General features: G+C 36.8%; 1 protein-coding gene across 2 annotated transcripts in view; it reads left to right on the top strand.

The window, feature by feature from the left end:
- Nucleotides 1-13365, top strand: part of WASHC3 (WASH complex subunit 3) — a gene marked incomplete at both ends in the record, with an annotated part of 46418 nt that overhangs the window by 16364 nt on the left and 16689 nt on the right. The window contains one exon of one of the 2 annotated variants that reach the window (XM_080705623.1): nt 955-1065. In XM_080705623.1, coding sequence (XP_080561749.1) covers nt 955-1065 — 111 coding nt within the window. The remainder of the gene's footprint in view (nt 1-954; nt 1066-13365) is intronic. The other variant, XM_080705624.1, reaches the window with a different exon arrangement.

The following is a 13365-nucleotide window of genomic DNA, read 5'->3' on the forward strand; positions in this document are numbered from 1 at the left end:
TCAGGCTTTAATTAACACAGTACTATACAAAGTGAAGACTGTCTATATAACAAAAGCATTTTTCTCTAAAGGACCATTCCCATTATTCTTTTTTTTTTTTTTTTTCAGGACTGGGGATGGAACCCAGGGGCATTCTATCTCTGAGCTACACCCCCAGCCCTATTTTTTACTCTTTTTTTTTTTTTTGAAACAGGGTCTCACTGAGTTGCAAAGGGCCTCACTAAGTGGCTGAGGCTGTTTGCGAACTGTGATCCTCCTGTCTCAGCCTCCCAAATGCTGGGATTACAAGCGTGCACCATCACAGCCAACTTCCCAGTATTCTTTATTGTAAGTAGTTTTTAGTATTGAATCTTAACCATTCTAGGTACAGTGTCACCATTAATAATAGTTCCATTGAAAACTGAAAGAAAGAAAACCAAACTGTTTTGTCTGAGAAGCTAGGTTCTCTTCTACAAAATTTGTAGGCATTACTTTCTAAACAACCATGTTCACTTAGAATAAGACAGTTGAATATAATAGAATAGAATGTAAATAGTACACAGGAAGCCAGTTCACTGTCCACTGGAGTTGAACAATTGGCAATCAAAACAGTTTTGCTACCTTTATTAAAAGTTTTATTAAAATAACGCATCCACCTATAATTCATGTTTTGTATCAGTACCCTGGGGATAACTAAAGCAGAATTAAAATTTGTAATGCCATGAATATATTTGTATTTTAAGGAACAATGTATTATTGATATTAAGCATAGCTTCCTCTGGAGTCATATTTAAATATTTGTAGATATTTAGAAACATATCCCAAAATTAAAATATTGGTATTTAAAATTTTAGGAATAAGATTTTTTTGCTATTTATTACATTATAATTACAAAAAAAAAGACATCCCTGTTAAGTATCATGATGGAGCCCTTTTGTGAATTGTCTAAAGATTTACACCAAATACTCTCTACAGCAGAACAGTACACAAGACTCTGGACCACAGGAAAGTGAAGTACCATCAGAAAATATCTTAACTGTAGCCAAGGATCCAAGATATGCCAGATATCTCAAAATGGTTCAAGTGGTAAGCGAATCTGGTCTGTCTTCTGTGTCTAGCAGCTGCATTTGAAATTCTTAATCCTGGAAGTTTCATTGGTATTTTTTTCAGTCTGAGAAAACTGCTAAACTGAGTGACCAAGTTTCCTAATCTCTTCTTTCCTATTTTAGTTACTACCCTGATAAAATGTGGCCATAATTCAAATCTTTCTCATCAGATTGATTACACTTTAAATTTGCATGGCTTAATGTAGACCTATGTAATTTTTTCTTTCTTTTTTTCTTTTTTCTTTTTGGTGGTACTGGGGTTCCTGGAAGCCCTTCTATCTCCAGGCTACACTCCCAGACCTATTTTTACATTTTTATTTGGAAACAGGGTCTCCTAAGCCACTGCGTGCGGCTGGCTTCGAATCTGCGTGATCCTCCTGTCTCTGCCTCCCAAGCGCGGGGATTACAAGCGTGCGCCACCACGCCCGGCTTATGTAATTATCTTTACACACAGTTATCACTACAAATCTTAGATGTATCAGAAAAAAATGGAAGTGAACTATTCATTTGGTGAATTATTATTCTTTATATACTAGTACAAATAATTTTTTTTGTTTTTTTTGTGTGTTTTTTTTTGGTGGAACTGGGGTTTCTGGAAACCCTTTTACCTCTGGGCTACATTCCCAGACCTATTTTATATTTTTATTTGGAAACAGGGTCTCTTAAGCCAGTGCAGCTGGCTTCAAACCTGCGCGATCCTCCTGTCTCCGCCTCCCAAGCACGGCAATTACAAGCGTGCGCCACCACACCCGGCAACAAGTAATTTTAAAAATATGTTTTATTCTGATGTTCATCTAACAATGGTTTAGTTTTATAGAAATATTTCTTGGCTGCCATGTTAGGTAATACTTTTAATATGACATCATTTCAAAAGTTCTATATTTTCTTAGAAATTATAACATGGTATAATTTAAAAAATATTTGCAATTATATACAGTAGCAGTAGCTAATTTCTTTTTTGCCTGCACAAAATCCTACTGCAAGAGTTTGAAAGAGCTAGCTGAACATCACTGTTCTGTTAATTAAAAAATTAATGCTATTGTAACATTGTTACCACAATAAAGAAGTATTACTACTAAAGACTGAAGATGGAATTGTTTTGCTGCCCATGGCATAATTTATCACCAAAATAACTTAAAAGCATATACTACCCTTGACAGCCACAAAGAGCAAATTCAGAGCCTCCAGTGACGACAGAGAAGGGAAAGTGCATTCCCTTTTTTCTGTGTAGCAGAAGGAATAGATTTGTCTCTTTCAGAATTCTTCATTGGCTGTCAATAACCAGCATGCTCTAGTTTTCAGAAAACCATAATGTAGACTTCGGGATAAAAATGTGTGAAATTCTTTAATTAATAAGAATAAAACAGAGTACATTGATTATGAATCATAGTGTATCTTTTTCTTTCTTTTGGTGGTACTGGGGATTGAACCCAGGGGCAGTCTACATCCTAGTTGCAACCCCAGCTCAGTTTTATTTTATTTATTTGTTATTATCACTTTTTTTTTTTTTTTGGGTGGTACTGGGGTTCTTGGAAACCCTTCTACCTCCGGGCTACACTCCCAGACCTATTTTTTAATATTTTTTTAAATTGGAAACAGGGTCTCTTAAGCCAGCGAGGCTGGCTTCGAACCTGCGCGATCCTCCTGTCTCCACCTCCCAAGTGTGGGGATTTCAAGCGTGCGCCACCACGCCCGGCATTATTTTTGTTTTGAGACAAGGTCTTCGAGGGGCATTCTATCTCCAAGTCCCCACCCCCACCCCCCGGGAGGGGGCCTTTTTATTTTTTATTTTGAAACAGTCTCTCTAAGTTACTGAGGGTCTTGCTAAGCTGCTGAGGCTGGCTTTGAACTTGTGATCCTCCTGTTTCAGCCCCCCAAGTACCAGCATTATAGGCATGTACCACTATATCCAGTTTAACGTTTAAGTGTTTTTAATTTTAAATCGTAATGGTGCTATATGCGATGATGCATGCCTATAATCCTAGTACTTGGGAGTCTGAAATAGGAGGATCAAGGCCAGTCACAGCAACTTAGTAAGACCCTGTTTCAATTTTTTTTTTAAAAAAAAAGGAGGGCTAGGGGTGTGGTCCAGAAATAAAATATCCCTGGGTTCAATCTCCAGTATGGATGGATGGATGGATGGATGGATGGATGGATGGATGGATGGAGAAGGGAAGAAGGGCAGCGGAAGGAATTTTTCTTTTTTCTTTTTCTTTTTTTTTTTTTTTTTTCTTACTGGGGATTGAACCTCTGAGCTATACTTCCAGTCCTTTTTTATTCTTAATTTTGAAACAGGGTCTTACTAAGTTGCAGAGGGCCTCAGTAAGAGGCTGAGGCTGGTCGTGAACCTGTGATCCTCCTGACTCTGTCTCCCAAATACTGGGATTACAAGTGTGCACCACCACACCTGGCTAGGAAATTTTTTTTTTAACTAACTCTAATGGTACCTGACACTTAACTATTTTTTGCTTGTGACCCTAAGTTTGAGCAGGGGTTCAATTTTATCTGCTTCAGACTTTCCCCGTTTCCAGCCAGATTTTCTTGTTTTCAGCTCTTCTGCTCCCTCCAGACCTCAGTGTGGGTATTCCTACGTCCTACACATTTTCAGAGCTCTGGAAGTGCCTCTTCGTGGTGTCTCCCTCTTCTGGCACATAGACTTGGCCTTCCTCTGCCCTGCAAGGTCATCAATCATCCTATCTGCTTTTAATTTTTACACATTGTGGTTCATAAAGTCTGTTAATCATTGAAGTTGAAGGTTGTGTTCTATTTCTTATTGTTCAGGGGTGATTTTGAAGGAGAGAGGGGGAGCAATATCTTTACACTGCCATCCTAAAACTGGAAGTTCACCCAAGTTAAATTTAATTTTATTGTTTTCAGTTTATTGTGCCAACGTGTATCCCAGAATCTTATTACCCAACTTTTTATTTCCTACTGCTCCCTGTCCTGAATTCCATTCTTCAATCAGACAAAACCACAAATCTTTCCCCATGTAAGCTCCGTGCTTTTCCATCTCTGAATCTAGATTCCCCATCTCTTGATTACTACATGTGTGAATTCTACTTATCCAACCTGTTTAAGTGAATGTTATCATTAAATCATGCCAGATTCTGAGCCCACCAACCCACGAAACTAGACACATTGACCTGTCCAACCACTGGTTCTATATTCTTCATGAAATTTGTCACTTCATATCTTTTTTATGATTATTTGTACATATTTTAATCTTCCCAGCCAAAAGGGAACCGTGAAAGAAAGCTGTCTTGATTCTTCTTTGTATTCACTTTAATATCTTACTCATAAAGGTGTTTGATCTGTTTTTCAATAATTATGTAATCCTAAATATTCCTTCAGTTTTGTGTCGTCTGGAAACATATAATATGCTCCTGTTTCTTCAAGTTACTGATTTTAAGTGTTTTATAGGACCAAACCAAGTAGGGATCTCCTAGGTTGACATGAATCAGCAAAACATCACTCTTTGGATTCCAGTTATGGCCATTTCTCCTGTTTCTTGAGTATATCATGAGTAACTATCAATTGAGAACAGATGACCACCTGCTTTCAAATATGCCTCACAGAAGTGGAGCCATCAGAGACTTCTTATAAGCTATGCCATTGACTCATTCCGTTCTTGTCTTCAGTAGGAATCCTAGGTGGCTTTGTGTGTCTTGCTCCAGCTTGGTGGCACGCCTCCTGTTTTCTGTGTTAGTCTTCTAATCAGTTGTTCATTTTTCTATGGTGGTTCAGTTCTTTGACTGTGCCTGATAACAAATAGCATTCAGAGGGATATAGGTAGGAGAATAAACAAGTTTGAGTGTATTATCACAAATTGCCTTATCAATAGTGAAAAGTATTTTAATATCCCCAAAAGATTGCAGATTTCATTAAAATACTCAAGTGTTCTCAACTTCAGAGGGTTGCCGTGGTTTCTTCTGCTTACCTACCATTTAAATTTTAGTTATTAATGTAGTCAGGCATGCTGGTACATGCCAGTAATCCCAGTAGAGGCTGAGACAGGAGGATCACTGGTTCAAGGTCTCAAGGTCAGTCTCTCATCGACTTAGCAAAATCATATATACATACATACATACATACATACATACATACATACATATGATTGTGGATTTATTTAATGGATTGGGGGTTTCCCTAGAACAAAAAAAAATAGTTGTTAATGTAGAGAAAGACTGATATCAGATAATTGACTAGATGACCTCTACTTTGTCTCTTGATATGATTTCTAGCAATTTACCATCCATCATAAATATTATCATAGGTTATACACACACACACACACACACACACACACACACACACACACACACATATATATATATATATATATATATATATATATATATATATATATATGCAGTACTGGGGATTGAGCCCAGGGCATTCTACCTTCAAGCTGCACCCCCAGCCCTATGTTTTACTCTTTATTTTGAAACAGGGTCTCACTGAGTTTCAAAGGGCCTAAGTAGCTAAGGCTGTCCGCGAACCACAATTCTCCTGTCTCAGCCTCCCAAATGCTAGGATTACAAGCTTGTGCCACCATGCCCACCTATCATAAGTTTTTAAAGCAGAGTTGTAGAAGCCTACATTCACATGGTTAAGGAATTGATTGTATTAACAAAAAGGGAAACTCTTTAAGAAAAAATCAGTTATTATACCAGTATTATAAAAATTGATTCCTGAGATTCTAAAAATTACCATCTTTAAACCCTTAAAATGAAATTAACATTGCCACAAAGTCTCTCACCTCCTAGGGACAGTACTATGACTTTCTTTTTAGGTGTCTTTATATTATTTTAAAATATTAGTTATCCATAAATAGAGTCTTACACCTATAATTTTATATCTATGCTATTTTTTATCTTTTTCCAAAGAGTAATATTCTTTCAATCACTAGCATGTAGGTTTCTAGTAGCCTTTTACCATTTGTAATTTTTTTCTCCTACTTCTTTCCTGAATTTCTTTTCATCTTCTCTATAATAGAGTACAAAAGTATTTCTTGAGCCCTCTCAGCTTTTGCACCAATATAAAAGGCTTGAATTTACAGACCATCTAGGTAATGGTCATTAGCTTCAGACAGACATATAAAGTTGTACAGAGCAAAGTACCCTCTTATGATTTTCAGGCTTCCTCTGGGTACCGGGCTGAGCCATAATATATTTGGGCTTCCTCCCTAAGCTGTCATGGAAGCTTCTCTTCCCAGGTCCTAGCTGTCTCCTAGAATGCATTGCTTTTACTGTGTCCTGCCTCAGTTGTCACATACCTGTAAATCTCTTTTAGAGCATAATAATTTAAGCCAGTTAATTAATATAAATGTCCTTGGCAGACACCAGCGGTCTTCCACTCATCTCAGAGCAGGACACAGCTCGCTTGTTGTTCTCTTTGCCCTTTCCTGTTACGCCTGGGTTACTGCCCTCTCTGACAGAGAAGAGGGAGGACAGTTCCAGCAAGTAGTCACTTTTCCTGGAGACAACTTGGATGTGAAGGAATATACCTAGATCTTCCCTCTGCACTTCTGAAATGCAAACGTGGCACAGTTTCTTAGCTTTGTCATCCGTGCCTGTGTGACCATGCTCAGGTCCTGTCACCCCACGAGGCCTTAGTTTCTTCATGCATAAAATAAGATCTGAAGTTCTTTCTATATTTATGATCTATTCATTGATCCCCAGATTTGCATCTCATTATTAATGAAAATTTCTGGAACACCTGTTGCCATTTTCTGATTTTTTTCTTTTTAAGCAAGTTTTTATACAAGATTTTTCAGTGAGTAATACTTTTGTGTTCCAAATGTGGCAGATAATTGATTCTGATTTAATGTTTGTTGTCATAATAGTGCAACACAAGCCTTTACTAAATTACATATTGCTTTTATAACTTAACTGGAATTGTGTACATAGGTCATTTTTCCAACAATCTCCCCCTTTTACTGGCAGAGCTTGGTGAATCCTTTGCCAGTAATAAATTGTGCATTGGGAAAGTCCAACTTCCACATTAAGAAGCTAATGACTTGTATTTTTTAAAACCATATTTGCCAAAACAGTCTCTTCGGACACTCAGACTTTTTTAAAGCTCTATTTTCTTTGGCTTGCTTAAAATGTGAATTGAATAATCTCTTTGGTTCTCGTGGTTCCGATGCATGTGTTGCCAGCAGTGGCTGTTGGTCTGGGGAAATGTGACTTGCATTACCTAAGGACAGAGAGTCTCCAAATGGTTATTAAAGATGTTCATCGAAAAGTTAAGCCCCATGGACCTGGTGGAACTAATCAAGCATGAGAAGATATTGAGCAAGCTGGAATGATTATAAGAATAATTAAATTCTTTCAGACCTTTTTATGAATATGACTGCAGTATGACTTTCCATGTTCTAGAAAACTCCTTATCACTGATCAACAGTGTGGTCAAAAGGAGCTACTGGTTCATGTACAGTCAGAGCTGTGAAAAATACCAGTGTTGATGTAAACAACGGCATGTTTCTTTTTTCACTTTTAAAAGCTTATGTGAATCTAATATATATGTCCCATTTCATTTACAAAGGGTAAAATTTATTGATCAATATTTGTTGAGTACATGAAGACTTGGTAAAGGGGAGGACCATGTCTGTGATGTGTTAGCCTTGCGTCATCCTTTGAGGATGAATGCTGTACAGCTAATGACTTGATTTCCACACATATGTGAATGCAGATCAGCGTGTAAGTCAGCATTTGTCTAATTAGTAGCATAATTTAACCAACTTTGAAAATTCAAAATGAAATTTTATTCTTTTGGACAATTGAATGGCTCACCAGGTCCTTTTGACTACAAGTGAAAGTCAGGCACAGAGCTTCACAGAGTGGTAGTAACTGACCTCAGTTACCCTCTCCCCTCTTCCTTCTATCATATACTTAATGCAAGAAGGTTTAAATGGAACTTTCCCCTTAGCAGGAAACTTGATGGCCACCAGCAGTGTTATCCACAGTACCTAGAAACAGATAACTTTTTATTATGTCTTTGGTAAAGAACTGTAAAAGTACTTATTCTCTGCTAAAGCCAGTGAACTGGACTCTAAGAAACTCGTGTGTGATGAACTGCGATGCCAGTTTTGCAGATTATGAATTTTCAGTCTTTTTGGCTGCTTCTTGAACCCTGTGCATGTTACCCTGACAGGGATTTCAGTCAGTCATGGTATGCGTAAATTTGACATTTAATTTATGTTTGCCATTTTGTATATTTGTTTATTCTTCTTACATTTCTTACACGTGCTTGTTATCAATAGACAGTACTGTGAAGTTTAGATTTTAAAGTTTCTTCTTTTCCTGATTTGTGACAAATATACAGGAGGAAATCCTTGCCATATATTGGTCAGGTAGAAAGTTATCAGTTTTTATTTGATAATATTGTATGGGCCTCCCATGATTTTTTCTCTTTTTCACTGTTGCCATAGTTATATAATTCAGAATCTTTTAACACTCATGTCACATATTTTTATTATAACTATCCTTAGGTGTATGAGAGTGTTAATTTGTGAGAAATTTGTTTCCAGGGACTAGGTGTTTACCATAACTATTTTATGCTGCTTAAAGTCTCTGGGAAATATTTTTGAATTGTGAATCTCAGTAGGGTTTAGAATTCTTAATCGTATTTGAAGAGCAGCCATGTATCAAAAAAATGAGACACATATACAGATGCCAGCCTCCATTAGAACTGAAGATGGATATTTGGCTACTGTACACTTGAGTTCTTTGTTTTTATACTATCTCACATAATTAAAATTGATTTTAATTAAAAAATTTTAAAGGGAGTAAGTAAATATAAGAAGACTTAAAATATAATCTACATCATGTGTAGGATAGCATATCTCAATCCTTTTAAGCCAATATGTTTAATTCTTAATTTTAGTTGAATTTGCAAGGTAACAATAAATTTTACTTCATCCATCTTAAAGTCATCATAACATTGTACTTCTGTCCCCTTTCCTCACAGAAGAAAGAGATACAGAGGGACACAAACCAGCAAGGGGGGTGGGTAGAAGACTCCCCTAGAGCAGCTTTATATATTTCACAGGAATTTCCTTTAAATGAAATATAAAATGGGAACCATAGAGGGTATCAACAGAAAAATATTTTAACATTGGACTTTGTGTCTTTCATTCCAACTCATTGAAACACCTCCTAACTCTGCCAGCTGTGACTCCACTATTGACGCCCAAAGGCAGTGCTCGGTGCGCTCACAGTGGGCTTGTTAGCTTACTAACACGTGCTCTATTGACGCCCAAAGGCAGCGCCACTCGGTGCACTCACAGTGTGTCCTAGGTCTTTCACTCTGATCCAGCTCTAAGCTTTTAGTTGCCCTTTGATTTCTCAGCGCCCTTCTGTCTTCTTTCCCATTGACCACCTCTGCCAAAAATAGGAGGAACCTTACATTAAAAAGGGTTTCAGGTTGGTGAGGAAAATGTTATAATCAGTTAAATTTAAGTAGTTACTTCCTTAGATTTAGGCTTAACAGAAGCATCATGTTCTTCACCATATCTGTTTATATGTCTAAAATTTGATTAATTAATGAGAGAAAAGCAAAGACCAGAGGAGCAAATGATCTACAATAAGGAATTATGCTTACCTCAGGGAGAGAAGTAACTGGAAGATTTTAGAAATCATGACATTGAGGAAGGCACTTTTAATACTATATTCTGACAAGGATCTCAGAGAGTATAAACATTCATAATGGGGTAAACAGTCCTGAGTTGGAAGATGATTTGTATTTCCAGACCCAGGTACAGTTTACTGAAGTTTTCATAATACAGAGCAGCATGCCAAATTTTCTTTTTTTAATCTCAAGTTCACAAATGATTTTATTTAGTTAATTATCAGATTTAGAGCCCTCATCGTGGTTCTGTAGCCACGTGGTGAAGCTAATTCTGACCATCTTTCTTTAAATGGAGACCTAGGACACTGAATGAGTCATAATTCACCTGCACAAAAACATTACCACTGTTGGAAAATTAATTCAGAAGTGAATATTCTATAATTTAAATCACTAAAGTCATCATGATAACCAATTACTAAGAATACTGTTCTTTTATAGCTTTTAATGCCCCCGGGTTCAATCCCCAGTACAAAAAAAAAAAAAAACTGATATTATGTTACAAGAATTTTTAATGGGGGGGGGGAGTGTGAGGCTACTCACATAGGGAAATGGATGCAGCTATATTTTGAATCATAACAATAGACACCTAACTTTTAAAAATAATTTTCTTAAAAGGTTTTCTTCATAGAGATTCAGATTAGCTCCTTATCCCTAAAAGGCACAAGTAGAACTGTTAAAATATATTTGTTTTACAAATAAAGTAATGGTAATTGCCTTACCAGCTTTTTTCTTTTTTCTGGTACTGGGGATTGAACCCAGAGCTTCATATGTGCTAGGCAAGTGCTCTATATCTCTAGCTCTTTCTGTTTTATTGAGACAGGGTCTCACTAAGTTGCTCAGGCTGGCCTAGAACTGGTGATCCTCTTGTCTTGGCCTCTGAAGTAACTGGAATTATGGGTGTGAATCACTGTGCCTGTCTTCATTTCTGTCTTTTTTTTTTTTTTTTTTTTTTTGGTACTGGGGATTGAACCGGGGAGCATTCAACCTCTGAGCTATATCCCCAGCCCTATTTTTTATTCTTTATTTTGAAACAGAGCCGCACTAAGTAGCTGAGGCTGGCCTCAAACCTGCAGTCCTCCTGTCTTAGCTTCTCAAGTATTGGGACTACAAATGTGCACCACCACGCCCAGCTCTTTATTGGTGTGAGCTGTTCCTTTATCTTTAACAATATATTAACTTCAGTCACTAGAAAGTACTTCTCACTGTGAAATCCATCTTTTCAGATGGGTTATCTCTTCACTAAAAACTGTTAGCTTTTATAGAAACTACTATGTATAATACTAGTCAAGATATGTGAATTTTTTTTGACCCACATATTTAGTTTCAAATGAACAATCCTTGGTAATAGCAGCATCAAAGTTATATCAGAGCTGGGCGTAGTGGCACATGCTTGTAATCCCAGCATTTAGGCTAAGACAGGAGAATTGCAGTTTGTGGACAGCTTCAGCTACTTAGTGAGGCCCTCTGCAACTCAGTGAGACCCTGTTTCAAAGTAAAGAATAAAAAAAAAAAAAAAATAGGACTGGGGATGTAGCTCAGAGGTAGAATGCCCCTGGTTTCCATCCCCAGTACCACACACCAAAAAAAAAAGGAATTATATCAGAGTCTAGCATTTTCTAGATTTATACAGTTTTTTAGAACTAAAACTTTCCCTTTTTAAACATCTGTATTGGTGGCACAGTATTGAAGAGATTTATTTAAATTAATTTTGTATACCTTCACTGAAAGCTTCTGGATGAAAAGGTATTGAGCCATGTGCTTTTGTATGTTATGATCTACTCAGAAAATAATTCTGTTCCATCTCAAATGTGATACTCTACTAAAATGTTTCATAAAATGCAATCTATCTTTAAAATTGCATTATTAAAAATCAACAGGCAAAAATATGGCTACGCTCATTTGATGAAGTTCAAGTAAAAGGAGCCTGACTGAAAGATTGGTTGCTCTTTTTCCAAATTATAACATCTTTCAATTTCTACTTCTTCCCTCTCCTTACAAACAAAAAAGGTTTGTTCCTCTATCAGTGCAATAGATCTTTTTTATTGTTCTAGGTAGGGGAAAAAACTTCATGTTTTTCGTCTTTCATAACCAAATTATTATGATTCAAACTTGTGAAATGAGAGGAAAAACTAAAGTACAAGGAGCATGTTTTCTTATTTTTTTAAAAAGGAAACTCATTTATCTCTATGAAACTGAGTATTTTTTTCTTCTAATCTTAAACCTTAGGAAAATTTCAACATAGCTTATAAGAGACTTAGTAGCTTGGTTTTCATTAACACAGTAACAAATATATGCAAATGTTGGCGTGCCAGTAAAGCTCCAGACCACTTTTGTGATATAAGAAACTAGTATTTAACCATTAGTGCTGTCATCATAATCTCATTAGTGTGGCTTCTTTACACACTTTCTCCAGTGACGCAAATACAGACGTGATTTTTTGGAACACCAGACTCATGGCTGCCTTCTCTCTTCTTCATTATTTATGTTGGACAAACTGCCATTATCACTTGCCAAAAACAATCCCACAGTTCAGTAGACTTCACTTTTGAGGTCTCTCATGTCCTCCTTCGACCACCAGTAGCTTTGTCTCTTGGCGATTAGAAATTGGACACTTCTTTTTGATGTTTGACAAATCAGACTCTTTTACTTGACGTCAAAGGAAGAATAAAGCAAAACAACAAACTTTCTAAGCAACATCCCTGGAAACGTAACAGCAAATCCCTTTGGAAAGTATCCTTGGGAACACAAGCCGACTTATTCTTTTATAGCAAGCTTTATGAGATTTGCATTAAGGTGTGATAATAAGTCTTTAATGGGGAATCATAGGGCAAAATGCTAGAAGCTGTATTTTTCTTTACCTGTATCCATATACAGAAATGACTGAATACTCACTGGATCTTGGGGTTATCTTTACTCTTCTTCTGTAAGTAGTTTCAAGAAACTGAGGTTAAAATACGGAGCTTATAGATTCAGGTTTCTGTTATCCTTTCACTATCGTAATATTAAATAGGGAGCTTCTCTGATGGCACCAACACCCCGTTCTCATTCCTGCCTCCCTGCCGCCTCTCCCCTACCTCTGCCCCATGCACACTTTTTCCCCTATATTTCGGGAAACTTTTTTTTCAACCCCTTTTCTTTTCCCTTCTTTTTTGGCCTTGTAACTTATTTGTTTAACCTTTCCAATAATGTTCTGTGGATTGTGCCAACATGTAATAAATAAATCCCATAATTGAGTTTGTAGAAATACTTTTATATCATCAAACTATAGTTAAGAGGTAAGCTAAGAAGTTTTTTTTTTTAAAAAAAGAAGTATGGTGGTATTAACTCTCTTTCCCCCTTTATCCTTAGCACTTCAGTGTTTTGTTTTTATTTTTCAATTGGTGCATTGTAGTCATACACCATGATGAAGTCCAGAGCCATAGGGACAAGCACGCCCACAGCACTTGGTGAGGCCCCCAGGTCCCACCCTCACCCTCCCTCTCTCCAGGCCTGCTGTTGAGATTGGTACCTCAGTGTCTTGTTTTTATTTTTGTTTTTTATAAAATGTTCCAAACCCTTAACTTTCCCTCTATTATCCCAGTTATATGGCATTTAATTATCAAGTTATAGTTCTCTTCATTTAAGTAGTTAACTTTCTTTATTAAATTAA

The sequence above is a fragment of the Muscardinus avellanarius genome, assembly GCF_963383645.1.
Source record: "Muscardinus avellanarius genome assembly, chromosome: 11".
In the NCBI taxonomy this organism is placed as follows: Eukaryota; Metazoa; Chordata; class Mammalia; order Rodentia; family Gliridae; genus Muscardinus; species Muscardinus avellanarius.